Below are 17,645 nucleotides of genomic sequence, written 5' to 3'. Positions count from 1 at the left end.
TATTAAATAAAAAGCTTAAAAATTTAATATTTAATATTTTAGTCCATATTTCAGTTAAAAAGTTCAATATTCAAAATTTAAAAAAAAATTCAAAAAATAATAATCTCAGCACAAAAATTTTAAAAGAAAAACTAGAAAAAAATATGTTAAAAATAAAAATAAAATAAAATTGAGCAATAGTGGCGTTTTTGGGTAAAACGCCACAAAAAACCATTATTTTTTATCCCTTTTTCAAAATCCCGCTCACAATTTTTTGGTTACCCGCTTCTCATCTTCTTCTCATTTCCTTTTACTCTCAAAATTTGCCCCCAAATATCCCAAGTGTACCCAACTCTTTCATTTACCTCCGTTTGTTCTCTGAAAACTCAAGCATTCCAGTTTCTTTCTCCTTCATTAATCCAACACCAAATTCAACCCAAAAGCAAAAATATCCATGGCAGTAAAAAATTCAACCTCTGCTCATGCCAAACGCTCTCGGAAAAAAGCTGCTGCTTCATCTTCTTTGATCCCCAAATTCATGAAAAACCCCAAAACAACAATGGCGTTGGCTTTACTCATCATTGACTCCCTCCTCGTCTCCTTCATCATCGTTTACGTCCCTTGTAAGATAACCAAAATCCATCTTCACTGTTTTTTTTTCTTTTCTCTTCCCCGTATAATTGAACTCACGGTGACTTCTCACGGATTTTAATTTTCAGATACGAAGATAGATTGGGACGCTCACATGTCTCAGGTGTGGTACTTTTTTTTCTATACTAATCAAGCTAATTTACTTCATGGGTTAATTCGGCTATTCGTTTTTATTTGATGGGATAATGTGGAATTAGTGTTTATTAAGATGACAGGTAAGTGGGTTTCTTGGAGGAGAAAGGGATTATAAGAACTTGAAAGGAGACACTGGACCGCTTGTTTGCCCAGCTGGTTTCCTTTATGTTTATTCTGCTATTCAGTATGTTACTGGAGGACAAGTTTTTCCAGCTCAGGTGATCTTAGTGCTTAGTCAAATTGAATTTTCTTGTCTGTGATCTGTGCTTTATTTATGCTTACTTCCATTTTGTTTTTGGTTGCAGATTTTGTTTGGGATTTTATACATCATAAACCTGGGCATTGTCTTATTAATCTATGTAAAGACCAATGTGGTATGAAATTTGCTTTTGTTTACCGTTCAGGCATTAATATACGGCTATTTTTTCTTTTTGTTACTGATTAGTTATATGATTTGGTATGTAAAATTCGTAAAGCTGATAAATATATTTCTTTGTCTGAGTGCTCTGAAAGTTCGAAACTAGTAAACTCGAGATTGGTGATTTAAATGAAAATATTCTTGATTGTTAATGTTTCTTACTCTGTATTTCGTTGTCTTGGTTTTCTATATTATCGTTTACTGTTCTTAAAACATCTTTGCAGCTTCCGTGGTGGGCTCTTATCCTGCTTTGTCTTTCAAAGCGAGTTCACTCAAAGAAAAAAGCATGAATTTTGAAGTAGTATTCGGTGGATTTGAGATCTAATACAAAATTTTGGGTTTTTTTTTCTTTCAAAATGTTCTTATTTTTTATTGGGGGTGATGTATAGGTACTGAAGCAGCACCAAGGAAGAAGGTTGCAGCAGCTTCTGCTTAAAAGGCAAATTGTAATGGTATGAGGTTTTGTTTTGGATGAAGCCATGTTTATGAGGAAACATTTAGTGATGAAAAGTGAAATTATGTTCCATTGGATGCTTTAGTTATTTAGTTTTTATTTGAATGTAGCTGTCTTAAATTTTGAACAATTATTGGAGCTAATGTTTGACCATTAATTTCTTCATTGTCTTTTTTTTCTTTAACTTGATCAATGTTTTTGTTTCGTTTAAGATGCCCTTAAATCAAAGGATCAGAAACGGGTTCATGATTTCATTTTAGATAAAAGGTAATGCAGGTTCGGATTTTTAATCCTTTTTCTCATTTATTTTTCTAAATTTGTAAAATAATATTCTGATTTGAATATTATAGTTATTGTATTTTAGGTGAAATTATGTGTTTGAATTGGATTACTTATCAGCTTGGGAGCATAATTTTATTAGGCAAAAACTATGGGTGAAGGATAATTACCTTAGCTGATTTGTAGACTTGTGGATTATTACCTCTTTGAATGTTGGTACAAATTTGTTTCTAGTGCTAATATTTAAAAGAATCCTGCAGCTGTTTTTGCTACTATGGGTGTTCTGGTTTCAATTTATTGGATGTTGATTAGTTTCTAGATTTGAATTCTGGGTATGTTCAGTTTTTAAGCTTAGATCAATTTTGGACCCTAGTATTTATGCTTTCTGTTTCTTATGTCAGCTGAGAAGCTTTGAGTATTGACCTTGAAGGGTATCATTCCAAATTCTAATTTCGTGTTTTTGTTAAAAATGGAGATGAATGAGAATTTGCTACCTTTAATTTTACAGTTTGCTTGCATGAATGTTTAGCCTACCTATTCTTTTGAAATTTTATTCTAAGTTGAATAAGAAGATGTAACAATTGTGTCTGGGGAAATAATAGAAAGTTGGTTGTTTCAAGTGTACTTTTGTTCTTAATAGCAAATTTTGTTTCAAACTGAGTGATTATGTTGGGGTTAACAGCGCAGTGGGAAAAATGAACTAATCTCTATGGAACTTTTCTTCTACTACAAGATGATGGCCAAGTTGATCATTTGAAATTGGGACGAATTGTCTTCTGTGATGCCTCCAAACGTCAACTCATTAATCGGTTGATTTTTCATTAATTTCATCCTTTTCCTTTTTAAATATTTTAAACTCAGCTTCATGTTTGGAATAGCTTAAAAGCTTTGTTTCTCTACTATTATACTTATCCGGTAGTCTATACTAGTCCTGGAGGTCAGAATTTTATCTCCAAATTGCAAGTTTTATTAGTATTTTTAATGTAAAATTTGGTCTTTCTTTAGTTTGTTTTGTATGCATGATTTTGTCAATGTTGTAGCAAGTTGATATCATGATCTCCTAGGAGGTTGCTTTTTAACGATTTAAAGGCTATTGTTCTTACGGTGAGTCTCAAGTTTTTAATCGAATCATCATTTTATTGCATGTTGAGTCTTCGAATTTAGCTCACTGACTTCTGTTTTTGTTTTTTTTTTTTGAATTGGTTGACGAAGGCAAGGGAGGAAGGTTTTCCGGTGGTTTTAATATCAATGTTTTCACGAAAGTTCATGGAACCGGTATGAGTTTATTAGTTAGGCAATTTAATTTAAGTGTGAATTTAGTGATTATCGAGTTAATTACTTAAATTTAGTGAGGAGTGGAAATTTAGAATCTCTGATTGTGTATTTGTTTGGTGGTTAAATAAGTGATTATCGAGTTAATTTGTCTTTTATAAAAGACCTTTCAATTTTCAATGTTGTTTAGGTTCGCAAACAAGATGCTGTATTTGGACTTGTTGTTAGTAAAAGACTTGCTGTATTTTATTTATATCTTTATGTTTAATCTAATTTTTATTATTTATTTTAGTTTTGATTCTATATTTTTATTTTTATTTTAATATTTAATAACTTGAGTTCTAACTTTTGAATTTTAATTGTGTTATTAATTTATTATTTTAAATTCTAAATTTGAATTTATCAAATTTTATATTTAGTTTTAAAGTTAAAATTTTCATAGAAATTTTAATTTGATAATGAATTTCAATAGAAAATTTTTATATTTATATCATGGATATTATGCTCCTCAATATTTTGATAATGAATTTTAATTTTTTAGGACCTTTATAATATTTTATATATATTTTTTAAAATTTCATGACCTTTAGCGGCGTTTGTGGGAAAAGTGTCGCTAAAGGTCGCGGCTTTTAGCGCGTCTGTGGGAAAAGCGCCGCTAAAGGTCGCGGCTTTTAGCAGCGTTTTTGGGAAAAGCACCGCTAAAGGCCATGACCTTTAGCGGCGTTTGTGGGAAAAGTGCCGTTAAAGGTCACGACCTTTAGCGACGTTTGTGGAAAAAGCGCCACTAAAGGTCATGGCCTTTAGCGGCGTTTTTTTTAAATAAACGCCGCAAACTTTTGTGGCGCCGTCTATAGCGGCCTTTTTTGTGGCGCTTGTAAAAGCGTCGCAAAGAGTTTTAGCGGCGCCTAAAGGCCTAAAAAAACGCCGCTAAAAGTCAGTTTTGTTGTAGTGTATAAACTTTAAAACATTTGAATCTCTGTATATAATCAACCAAAAATAAAAAAATGAATCAAAATAATAGTTCAACTTAAAACTATGCCAATGTGGCCAAAAGCATTATGAAAACAAATCAAATCAAATTTTAAAACCTCTAGTGGTCCTCAGTAAATGCCTTAACAGAAATGAATTCAAAAACGCTTTTACAAAATTAAAATTGGGTGAAAACTTCAAGACAAGTTGTTGTGAACAAAAAACTTCATGCTTTACCTATGTTCGGAAAACAATTTGAAACATTGAGTTTTTACAAGTTCAATGGTGACTTAATACATTCTAACCATTTCGATATGCAAATAATTAACTTAAAAGCATATTATTCATACATACATTAATAAAAAAAAATCAAACAAAGTTCCAATTCACGACAATTATTAATCAATACTTTTTTAGCATATATATCACACTATTTTCATGCTTATTAGATGCCCAAGTAACACTGTGTGAGAAGTTGTCCAAACACATGGTTATCTAACTTACTTTTTGTACAAACGAGGGAACTTGCTTTACAAACAGAAACTGTGATTAAAATAGTGTTTAGAATTGTAACCACAGTTTCAACCACGCAATTAAAAATGCAAGAAATGTAAAGTTGAGCACCAAGATTGTTTACGCAGTTCGACCTCAATCTACCTCTGTGGGGCCTTGACCAGAGCAATGATCCATTATCTTTCTCACAATACAACTAATGATTTAAGTCTTATTATCAATTTATCTCTCACCAATTTAGTGACCTCACCGTTGTAGAAAAACTAGATCACTCTCTCACTAAGCTTTTTCCTCAAAAGTTTAGTTTTGCAATATAAGGGACTCTTGATTGCTTACAAAAATAATACACACATAAAACGTTCTTAACTTGAACAAATTTATACTCTCTCAATCTCTCGATTAATTTAACCTAGGTGAAACTTTGAGAACATTTTTTTTCCTATGAAATCATCCCAAGTCCGACCATCGGCGCCGTCGTTCATCCGCCGTGGCCACCGATCATCGACAATGGAAACCGCCATCCCTAATGGCCGAAAAATTTCAAAACCCACCTTTTTACCCTTTTTTTTTATCATCTTCAAAGTTCTGAGGTTCTTCTGGACACATATCATGCTTAAAAAGAGACTCTGAGTCAGCAGTAGCGTCGTTCATATCATTGATATCTGGAGACCTGTTGGAGGAATAAAGGAAGACCCAAAGAATAAATGAATCTAAGAATAATTATCTGTGTGATCTGAGTATGAATGAAATGGAAAAATAAAAGAATACTTTCCAAAATAAGACACAAAGATACATTTTATTGAAATAAAAATATTGGACATATGCCTTTTTCACAAAAGGATTCTTATTAATCTCAAGCTTAGAGCAAAAAGTGTGTTTTGAACATTACTCTAAATTAGTTCTAAAAATTACAAGGATCTCTTCCGCAACCTAATTGTTCAAAACACTTCCAGGGATATAAGGACAAATGCCTGATAGTTTCTCCTCAATTCCTTCTTCGGATATGGCATTGATGCTCAAGTTTCCCAACATTCCTTCCGGGATTTTTTTTAACCTCCTTTGCTTAAGGTAAATGGTTTCTCCTGACATGAACGTTTTAGATAAATGGGGAAAAATTATCAGTTCCTATTTAATCTCTCCCCCACTTAGTCGTGCTATTCTTCTTTCTTGTTTCTTCTCTAGGTCCTTCTTCTTTTGCCTTGTATTTGGCTTGTATCCTAAGCCAAAGTGATCTTGTTTGTCCATCAGCATTGGTGCCTCGACTCTTCTTTGAAGATATTTTTCGAATCCTCTTCCAAGCAAGGTTCCTTTTCCAATCGTCAACTGCAGAATCATACTTGTGGTTTTGAATATTTTTGGCATTGGGATCTTGTTTCCTTTGACAATGAAAGTTGCGTTAACAAATTCCAGTGATAGAAAAGAACATTCTATTGCCTCTTCATTCGTTCCTATGTATGGTGCATAACTAGTTATGGATGTAATGATATCCTCTTCAGCATTTATCATCACCAGTCGACCCTTCGTTACCAACTTCAGTTTTTAGTGTAGTGACGACAACACTGCCCCAACCGAATGAATCTAGGGCCTACCCAACAAACAATTATAAGAGGGCTTAATATCCATCACAAAAAAGTCTATTTTATATGTGTTCGGACCAATTAAGAGAGGTATTTCAATTCTCCCCATAGCTCTTATTTCTGTACTATCGAATGCTCTCACTATATTTTGGCACGTCTTCATATGAGAGCTATCCACTGGCAATCTATTGAATGTGGATAGAAGTAAGACGTTCAGCGCAGATCCATTGTCAATTAACTCCTAAATTTTATGACATTCCTCAGTGTGGAACTCATAATAGCTCCTCACCCCTTTGGGCATCTTCTCTGAATCTTGAAGGATTAATCCTACATCTATTATCTTTTTTCAAACCCATTTTAGTAGGGTTTTTACTTTTGCCACATCGGTTTTGGTCCTCTTTCCTTCACTCTCAATTATCACGTTTACCCTTTTATCTAAATGACTGGGTAACAGATTTCCTACCACATTAGGTCCCGATGGATTATCGAACCTTACGATCCCCATCTTGATGAACTTTTCAATCAAAATTTTAAATGCAGTGCAATTCTCAATTGAGTGTCCTTTTATTCTTGTGTGGTACTCGCATTGAGCATCCGCATCATACCATTTTGGGAACGAAAGTTCCATGGGTTTTAAGTAAAACGGGGATACCACATGTACATCAAACAAATTCTAATATAACTCTCTATATGTCATTAGGATGGGTGTGAATTGGAGTTTTTCCGTGTTTGGCTTTGAGTTAGATTCTTGCCTCAATGGGCCTTGATGGCTGGTTGTTACGGTTTTTGGCTGGCTTACAGTGTCTAGTTTCAAATAACTTTTATTATACAAGCTTGCGGTGTTCACTTCATGTTCTTTCTTTCTCGGGGCTAATCTTTTAGCATTTTCCCCCGCATCTATTTTCTCACTCCTTATTGCGTTTTCAATCATTTCTTCGGACATTACTATATCTAAGAAGCTTTTAGTAGCACTTCCCAACATATGGTTAATGAACAAGGCTTTCAAAGTATTTATGAAAAGCATTATTGTCTCTTTCTCTAGAAGTTTTGCTGAACTTGTCTTGCCACTTCCTTCCATTTCTGAGCATATTGCCTAAAGCTTTCACTTTATTTTTTTTACCATATTTTGCAGCATAATTCTGTCGGGTGTCATGTTAGTCACATGGTTGTATTGTTTCATAAAAGCCTATGCCAAGTCTTTCCATGAGTTAACTTTGGCATGGCCTAGCTGGTTGTACCACTTGGTAGCCGACCCAATCAAACTATCCTGAAAGTAGTGGATTAACAATTGGTCGTTATTGATGTATCCCGTTATTCTTTAGCAGAACATTGTAATATAGGCTTCAGGACAACTAGTCCTATTATATTTTTTAAATTCTGTAGTTTTGAATTTTGGTGGGAGCACTAAATTTGGGACTAAGCTCAACTCTTTAGCATCAGCCCCGTAAAGGTAGTCAACATTCTCCATAGCTCTGAATTTCTCCTCCAACCACTTACATCGATCTTTTAGCTATTTCGACAATTCTACTCTTGCTCTATCCATTTCTGCCATGTCGTCTAAATATGAAACGATGGGGTTGGTCAGATTATCCCCGGGATTGGAACCTAAACCTGTTGGGTAATTCACTGGTGCTAAGGTGCCAGCTTGTTATTGTTTAGATCTTATGGTAATGGGTACCCTTTGTGGATAAGTATCTGGTTAGGCTTGGACATTCACCGAGGTAAAGCCTAGGGGATATGTAAGGTCTTCATTATCATCCCTAGAGTTAACCATAGTATTTTTCCCTTTTTCATTCCCTTCGACCTGCAACTAGGTCAACTGGCTTATCATACTTCATTGGGACTCTTGTATTTGATCCCTCATGTCTTGCTGTACTTCAACTAATTGTTCTTGCAGTTGTGCTTGCAACTGATCTTGCATGTCTTTCTGAATTTGTTCTAATCTCTCTAATATTTGATCCATTGCTTTGGTTTTGCCACTAGTACTGTAACGATATTCAGTTGGTAGATTCTTATTGTTTTCAGGGTAATTATCATAATTTTGATTAATTAGGGTTTTTTTATGAAATCTAATGCATATGATGAAATGTAAAGTTGATGAATGAAATAGATGTAGAAAGAGACATTGATTCTAATTCAACTTTATTAGAACAACTTTACTAGAAAACAAATCTCTTTACATAAAACAGGTGTTTTACATATATGAATTTACCCTAATACTCAAAGCCTTGACTTTCCTAAGAAGCCAAGCTAATTCTGAGCCCCGATCTGATTCTGATTCATATTTTAAGCTTAGCATGTCGGCTTAAACCATTAAGGTTTGCAAATGGTCAGTTACTTCCCGTACTTGAGTCACAGCTTCACTAATGATTTGATCTCTATCCCTAATCGGACTTTGAGAGTGTTGGAGTTTCTCTTTCCAGTGTTCATTGTTCATTTCAAGAAGTTCAACTCGAAGTTCACAATTTTGTAATGCGGCCTCAAGCTCTTCTATCTTTCCCTTCAACTCTTCAATCTTATTTAGGCTTGCTTTCAACTCAATTGTGTAGTTGTGACTACGATATTGGTGCAGTGGCCTTTCTAATTCTACTATTCTGGCTCTTAATCCAACCTTTTCATTTTGGCTTTCTAACAAATCCCTTTCTAGAGCATCTTCTCGAACTCGAGCATCTTGGAATTTCTTTTCCCACTGATCAGCTCTAATATTTTTTACTTTGATTTCTTGCCTTTATTGTTCTGATGTTTTACCCAACCCGATAGTCCTCATCAACAAACGCAGCTTTTTATAATTTGTTTTTAAACTGTCCAAGTCTTCCTCAGCCTTGTTCTTTCTTTTTTTCATTTTCTCGACTTTTAACTTCTAGACGTCGACGTCTAATCCTAGCTGCATCTTTTTCTCTTCCAGTTGTTCTATCTTTTTCCCCAGCTCCAAACTCTTCTTTTTAAAGTTTTGCTTTATGATCTCTATTTCAGACGGGATCACTTGTGGGTGTTCTTCTATTGGCCGAGTGTTTTCTTGAATTGACATAGGGACATTGTCATTGACTCTTTTACCCTACCACCAATCATATTAGGGGGTCGTCATGTGATTTACGGTAAATCTTTTCATTTTGTGAGTTTGGTTCCAAGCATTCAATATTTCATGAACCTTCTTCTTGTAATTATCACCTTTGTATGTAAACTCAAACTAAGCCAAGCCTTACGTTGCTGGCATAAACTACCTCGATCTATACTACCCAAATACAAGTAGAGAGGCATATCCAATAGCTCACCATATCCCGAGTAGAGGGACCCAGTCGAAGTTTCCATATCGGTACAAAATTTCATCAGAGATCATCTAAGGGGCCCTCTATTCAACGTCATCGTCTTGAAGACTCTAGAGAATTGCCATCTACTTTTCTTCAAAAATGTTGTCTTGCCTTGGGGTGGCCATGAATTCTTTCAACGGAGAGTAGTTCTTGAAGGATACTCGATAAGAGACTTTTTTTACCTTCCAAAAGTGGTTATGAAACCAAGCTAGCAAGAGTTGCGCACACCCGATAAACCTTCCTTCACCCACTCTCCAACATGTACTCAAAGATCTGAAATTTTCAGCCAAAATTGCCAGGACGGGCGTGACCTTTTTGTCAAGTCGATCAAATAGATATGAAACTGCCTCATCAATATGCCTTAGTGCTTTGGAGAATATGACCAAACCGAAAATACTCAAGGCGAAGATGTCGAATTTTTTCTTCGGATTCGGATGTGCTAAGATCAAATCATGCAAACTTTTCCAAGTGACACATTTGCTATCTCCTTTTTGTTTAAATCGGGCCGCAACCCATTGCTCGCTCATCTTAGTTATACACATTAGCTTTTTTAAAAATGTCAGGACGTTGGCGACTCTAAAATAAGCTTTGTCAGCTTGGATCCTCGGGCAACGGAACAGAGTTGTGTACTCTTCTACGATGGGCAACAAATCCACCTTCCCAAAAGTAAATCAGCTATAAGCGAGATTTTAATATTGGGCCAGAGCTCGGAATAAGTGCTTATCCACTTTGATATCCAGTAAATAAGGCAAATCACTATAGTTACAGTAGAATAACTGCTTGGTTTCGTCATCCCATTGGTCCCATACCTTTTTCAACTCTTGGAGATTATTTTAAGTCATACTGATGCGAGTGAAATCCCATAATTCTTTCAAGTACCCCACTGTCAAGCTGTCACCCTTCCCTTATTGTGTTCTCTTAGACCATATTCGTACGGCCGTATTGTTTTTCACTTTATCAAGAAATCCTTTTTCCATGACAAGCTCTCTATTTAGCAACTGAATATGAATCAATACCCTTTTCTATAATGAAAATGTAATGAAATCACAGCCAAAACAAAACAAAACAAGTCAGTACATTTCACACAAAGCTAGAATTAAAAGCAAGAAATAATAGAACACCTATTCGGGTGACCACTGGAGGTTTGATATGGTTCTACCTAGGCTAGGTTCTTAGGACTCATTATATGCGGTTCAGTTCTAAAATAAAGGTACCTGAACCTGCGGATTCCTCGATCTTCACCCATTATAGGCTTATACAGACCAAGTTCAATTCAGAGGAATACATTTCCCTATGGCTATACGGAGATGAAGATATCACGAAGACATAGGTACGGATGTATCCCGAAAGTGACCCACTATCCTATACGGAGGTAAATACCTCAAGAAAAAATAGTTTCTCACTCCCACTTAAGAAGGGTAAAATGGAACGATTGTGCAATGTAATATGCGTAAAACATACAAAAAGAAACTTTCGAACCAATAAAATAGTATACTAGCTCGCTATATAATCCAAGATATCAAAAACAAAACATGAATGATAAAATGCAATAATGAGACCGTTAATGTAAACCAAATTATCAACTTCGACAAAAAGACTAAAAAGTAATCAACTCGCAGCTTGACTCTCTTATTTGGTGCCTAGTAGAGTCATCAAGCTGTCGAAACATTTTTTTGAAATTGACTTTTATTCTTTTTTAAAGAACTAAAATGGAGTCGCCACCAATCACTTTCATGAGGTGTGATCAGATCACCTCATAATTTGATCGTTTTAATAAGAGGTTTGATTTACTAAAACAATGTTTTTCGGTTTACAAAATCCAGAAAATGGGTTTGAGAGTCGGTTACTCCTGAAGAAGGATTAGCATCCTTGTTACGCCCAAAATTGGTACCTAATTCATTACTTGATGTCTTAGTATCGAGAATTTAAAATTTGAAGAGAATTTAAAATACGATCCTTTTTTGTATTAAGACATTACTTAATTAAACTAATTTTCATGAAAAGGACTTATTTCACGTTAATCGAGAAGAGAGGATCATGTCTCGTAAGTTAGGACACAATGCCTTAAATTCTTGAAGACAAGAATAAACGTCACTTGTGCGTTACTTAAATCTCATTTTTTTAAAATAAATATTCGACTATTTCAGTTTTAGAAAGAAGCTATATTCCGTAAGTTAGGAATACAACTCTTCTAATTCCAAAAATAATGAACATTGCCTTGATTTAAAATTTTCTTTTTTTATGCATCGTGTAAAAATGAACGTAACATTTAAAGTGATGTGCATTTAACTTATTTGGGCATAATATAAAAATGGATAAATGTTTAAACATAATGTATGATATAGTGATCATGAAATAATATAAAATGGCTTTGAGGGTAGAATGAGAAATAATAAGTAAATAAAGGAATGCTATAATAATATAATTATAATAATATTAATATTAATAATCATATTATAGTAATAATAAATAAATGAAGTAACTTAAGATAAATAAAAAACGGAAGATGCATGATTAAAAAGATAAATGGACATGACATGAAAGTGCCAAAAATAATAAAAGAAATAATAAAATAACAAGAACATACCAAAAAATAATAATAATAATAATGACAACAAAAAATTAAAAAAAAAGTACCAATAAAAGCATGTATACAATCTAATTTTTAAGTATGTATAAAAAATAAAGAAGTAATAAATAAATAGATAAATAGATAATAAAATAATAATAATAAAGGCGCAAAAGAAGAAAAAAGGAAAAAAAATAAATGCTCGATAAAAAGAAAATAAAAAACCAATTTTAAATATTAAAAAAGTGAATGAATAATAAATAAGTAAATAAATGAATAAAAGAATTAAAATAAATAAAGGGCTTAATCATAAATTAAATGATATTAAAAGGATAAATTGAGATAAAATAAATAATAAAGGGGCTAAAATGTGATGCGCGAAAAGAAGCAGGGACCAACTCAGAAATTATTCTCTGATCTATTAAATGCTCTGTTCTTTTGGCAAATCGAAGGACTAAATTGAAAATAATTTAAAATTAAATGGTGTGATATAAAAAAATAAAACGGGAATCAGGACCATATTAAAAAGATTCAAAAGGGGAAGGACTAAAGGAATAAATAGACCCCATGCCAAAAACATGCGAATCCTACGCGGTTCGGGTCGGGTCTAGGGTCGCTCCTCAAAACGACGGCGTTTTGGGGTGTTTAGGGCCTGGATGAAATGGCACTGTTTCACCATGCTTATTTAAGTTAAAAAATTTTTTAAAAAAAAAATTCATTTCAGCCCCCAGTAAAATTTTTTTTTGAGAACCCTTTTTTTTCCCTATGAAATCATCCCAAGTCCAGTCATCGGCGTAGTTGTTCATCCACCGTGGCTACCGATTGTTGGCAATGGCGACTGCCGTCCCCAGTGGCCGAAAAATTTCAAAACCCACCTTTTTAACCCTTTTCTTTTCAGGAACCCTGTTTAGGGATTAAAATTGTCAAAAAAGTGTCAAAAATTGAACCAAATGTCAAGAAACCCTTCGGTGTCTCTCCCCTTCGACGAACGACCCAGGTAAAAAAAAATTCCTCCTTTTTTCATTTTATTCTTATTTGTTGCAAAAAATAAAAAATAAAATAAATAGAGAAAAAATGAATCACCTTTTGTATTCATTTTTTTTTTATATCTTTGATTGTCTATTTCTCTATAAAAATCAGATTAAATGGTGGCCATGGCTTTTATATCCGAATACGATACATTTTGTTTTTGTTTTTTTATTGTTTCACTACTGTCCTTTGCAGTTGTTCTTTGTGTGTTTGTCTCTGTCATTGTATTTCCTTTTTGCAGGTGGCAGTGGAGTCAACGATCGTGATGGGAAGCACACCTTTGTTGTTTTGGTAAGATGGTGGCAGACTTCGAGTGGCGTTCGTGTTGACTTGGCGAAGGCATAAGAGCGGCAACTAGAGTCTAAGGTTTAGTTTTCTAAAAGAAAGAGTTTAGGTTGTTGGGCCACTAGACCATTAGGTTTTTTTTTGTAAATGGACCCTCTTCTTTTTCTATTGGACTTTATTATTTTTGTTTTAACTTGGTTTTTGTTTTATTTGTTTATAATTTGGGCTCGAGTAAAATTGTGCTACTACAATTCTAATTCTAAAAAATGTTGTTCAATGTAATTATTTTTTTCAAGTTTTATTATTTGGAATTTCTAATTATCTTTAAACTTAGTATAATAGCATGTTCTAATAGTTTTACAAATTGAAAAAGAAGCAAGGAAGGTTTATTCTTCCTATATTATCTCGTATTTCAATCTTGCATTGTCAAATTTATAGATATTATATATATTGTTGTTTAGGTTGAAACTAGTTTGAATATACATGTTTTTTTTTTTTAAATTCAAATTGTTGCTTCTTATTTTTATAGTCATATTAATAGTTTACTTAATATTCTTACTATAGTTTTTTAATAATTAATTAATATAAAAATTATTTGTGCATTCTACATGGATAAATTAGTTATTATATATATATACGGAATAATATTTGATATACTATTAATTAGTAAAGTTTTTAGACTCCAACAATAGGGTTAAAGGGTTAACAAGCCTATAAGAGTTTAGTAAAACTAAAAATGAATATTTAAAAAAAAAACAACGTATTTTTAAGGTTACTTGTGGAATAAAAAATATACTATCAATATATCAAACACTAATCTTATATATTTATATATTATATTATAAGGTTTAACACCCAAAGCTGATATGAACAGCTTACTTAACTAACATGCGGATAATTATTATTATTTTAACATTTTTAAATAAATAAAATTTAAAAGGTTTAGATAAATTTTGAAACATTTACCTAAACTTTTTATGTAAAAAAATATAAATATATAAGATTGTCATAAAGATAAATAATAGTATCATATTTATAACTATTATTTAATTATCATTGTGATAAATATTATTTATTTACTATTTAAATTTGTTATCATTAGATTTATAAAAAAATTAATATTATAAAATTAATTTAAATTTAAATATCATTTAAAATTTATTTTTAAGTATTTTATTAAATTTAAAAATTATCATAAAATATGTATTATTTAATTTAAATTTAAAATAACTAGATATATAAATGTTTAATTTTTAAAAATACTAAAAAAATCTATTTAAATATCCACTACAATTGTATAAATTTATTTTAAAGAATGGCATTTTAATTTATTATTTTTTAACAAATTATTTTCGATGTTATTACTTTCTTTCTTTTTCATGTCCTCAATTCTTTTAAATTCTTTAGTATTAAATTAAAAAATAAACTATATTTTAATTAATCACTGAGTTCTTTTTAATTCTACGAGCAAAATTAAAAATTTATTAAGTCCTTAATTAATATTTAAAAATAAATTCTATGAAGTTAGAAAGGTCAAAGAAAAATTGTACCATCATTATTTTTTGTTGGAATTTTCTTTTGGTTGGATTATTATTCATTTGTTTGATTGTCTCTCAACTCTTTATGCTGAAGGTACCAATCTTTCGATACCAAACAAAAATAAAGCAGACAAAAGGCCTCAGGTTTTTCAGTGCAATAGACAAGGCGCATTAACCATTTTCCTTCCAATCCTCACTCCATGCATGTTAGTTTTAGGATACTCAGAAAATTACAAATTTATTCGGTTTTTGAAATAATTTTTATTTTCTCAATATTATTTTTTTAAATTGAAAAACACCAAAAAAAATTAATTTCAAATACCTATTTTCCTATAATAAAAATAGAGATAATAGCATATTTGGTACTTAAACTTTAACAAATCCTTTATTATGGTATTTGAACTTCGAAAATGTTAGATTTTAATATCTAAACTTTAACGCCATTCATTAATATGGTACCTCCAACTAATGATGTTAATTTTTGTCCATTAAAACATGTGGCTCAATTAAATGATGACACATATCCTTTTTTTTAGTGTTTTTTTTTCCAACATGTATGAGTGACTTAAAAATAAATAATCCTTTCTATATATTTAACCCCCCAAAAAAAAAAGCCACTGATATTTTTAATTGAAGAAAATGAACCCAAAAAATTAACAAAGCTGCTCATCTTCTCCATTTTTACACCGATCACTCCTATCATCACCACCATCATTAAACCTCCCAACAGCTTCTTTCACGATTTTTTCTTTCACCCAAATAAATTGATTTTTCTCTCCAGTATTCTTTTCTCATCAAGAACACAACCCATTATTTTTTTTCCAGACTAAAAGTAGGAATAACAAAATCATAACCACTTGATCAATTTCAAATCAACCTTATTCGGAGATTTTTTTTCTAAAAAATAGATACAGGGTGGAGGTAATTTTTTTTCGCATAATGAAATAATTGCAAAATTACCTCCACCCTGTATATATTTTTTAGAAAAAAAATCTCCGAATAAAGTTGATTTGAAATTGATCAAGTGGTTATGATTTTGTTATTCCTACTTTTAGTCTGGAAAAAAAATAATGGGTTGTGTTCTTGATGAGAAAAGTTGGCTTAGTTTCACAGGAACAAACCACAAACCCTTTAAATCTTGCTTAGAGACAAAAACAGAAGTTCATTCTGATCTCCAGTGTTGGCGGTCCGACTAGACTTGTTTCGGTCTAGGGGTGTAAATGAACAGAACGTTCAATAAACTGTTCATGAACTGTTCGTATAACATTTGTTTATGTTCGTTTATTAAATTAAATAAACGAGTACGAACAAAATTTTTATGTTTGTTTAATAAACGAACAAACACGAACAAATGTGTGTTCCGTTTGTTTATGTTCATGAACAAGCTCATTTATAAGCTTGTTTATTGACTCGTTTATTACTTATTTATTAATGATTATTTTCTTAAAAAATTCTATTAGTATATATTAATAAAATTATCTTGGATTGTATTTTTTCATTTATAATATAATTATTAATATTTATATTTGACTATTTTATATCTAAACAATATATGTGTGTGTATGTATTGTTTGTTTGTTTGTTTATTATTTATTAACATTGTTCGTGAACATGTCCAATTAAGTTAAATGAACATGTTCGTGAACATTAAACAAACGAACATAAACACACATAATTTTAAATAAACATCATTAGTCGGAGTTAACACATTCATAAAGGACATCAAAATTCAGGTACTAAAACCAATTTTTGAAAGTTTACTTACTACATTAGAATATTTGTCAATGTTAAAGTACTAATGTCATTATCCCATAAAAATATGATAAATAAAATTAGAAAGTTCCTACATTTATATGGATGTTATCCTGGGTAAAAAATTCAATATCTAAAATTTGTTGAAGGAAAAAAATATTTTTACATTTGAATCATAATTAATTTATTCATTAAATTTAAAGTTAAAAACTCTTAGGGTGAATTTGGATGGGCGGTGCGTTTACTTGTGATTAGTGTAAAAGCAGTGGTGGCGGTGAGATTAGATCTGTAGCGATACTGTAGCGTGAGACAAAATTACTCTTAGGCATTTTTCAGTTTTGCAAATCATTTTTTAATAAAAACAATGAAAATAACTTTTATTGTTTTGTAATTTTCACAAATTTTATTTTTTAGTATTTTTTCTCTTTCTATAAAACATGAAAATGACTTATATTTCCTGAAATCAAATACATCCTAATTTTTTATACAAGTTTTACACTATTCTTCACCTTCTCATCATAGAATGCAAAAGTTTGATGCATGTACAGATTTTTTTTAAAGGTTTTAGTACTTTACCAACCATATAGAATGCAAAAGAGTTATTATTATATTATTATTATCAATCATATAAACAAATTATTAAAATTGATTGCGATATAAATTGATAAAATCAATTTAGTCAGTATCAAGATAATTTGTATTTATAAATAGAAAAAATCCATAGGATAATATCAATTTTCTTTAAAAAATCGTAAGTCTTAATGAATTAAACATTTAAAATGAACTGCAATATATAGTTTAATGTTATTATTTCGCTTCGTCATGGATCTTATTGAGTGTCCATCTTCTAAAGTCTCAAAACCTCATCAATAACAAAACCCCGTCATGTTTCATACGCCACTTACCATCATGTAAAT

The 17,645-nt window shown here is 31.6% G+C and overlaps 1 protein-coding gene across 7 annotated transcripts; it reads left to right on the top strand.

The window, feature by feature from the left end:
* The first annotated feature begins 245 nt into the window (after positions 1-245).
* Positions 246-3,443, top strand: LOC107917041 (dol-P-Man:Man(5)GlcNAc(2)-PP-Dol alpha-1,3-mannosyltransferase). Of its 7 annotated transcripts, none has more exons than XR_005906331.1 (8): positions 246-602; positions 699-733; positions 846-983; positions 1,071-1,139; positions 1,573-1,635; positions 1,850-1,904; positions 2,599-3,020; positions 3,129-3,443. XR_005906331.1 is itself a non-coding variant. In XM_041083095.1 (7 exons), the coding sequence occupies exons 1-6, from the start codon at positions 434-436 to the stop codon at positions 1,895-1,897; spliced, it is 522 nt and encodes a 173-aa protein (XP_040939029.1). In that variant the 5' UTR covers positions 253-433; the 3' UTR covers positions 1,898-1,904; positions 2,599-3,443. The 7 variants fall into 7 exon arrangements, 1 of the variants encoding a protein (XP_040939029.1); XR_005906334.1 differs by adding an exon at positions 1,408-1,481 and having other exon boundaries at positions 253-602; positions 1,573-1,904; XR_005906335.1 differs by having other exon boundaries at positions 253-602; positions 1,408-1,635.
* The last annotated feature ends 14,202 nt before the right edge of the window (positions 3,444-17,645 follow it).

This window comes from Gossypium hirsutum, chromosome A12 (genome assembly GCF_007990345.1).
Source record: "Gossypium hirsutum isolate 1008001.06 chromosome A12, Gossypium_hirsutum_v2.1, whole genome shotgun sequence".
NCBI lineage: Eukaryota > Viridiplantae > Streptophyta > Magnoliopsida > Malvales > Malvaceae > Gossypium > Gossypium hirsutum.
Note: the sequence above shows the minus strand (reverse complement) of the source record. Positions and strands in the feature narration are given on the sequence as shown.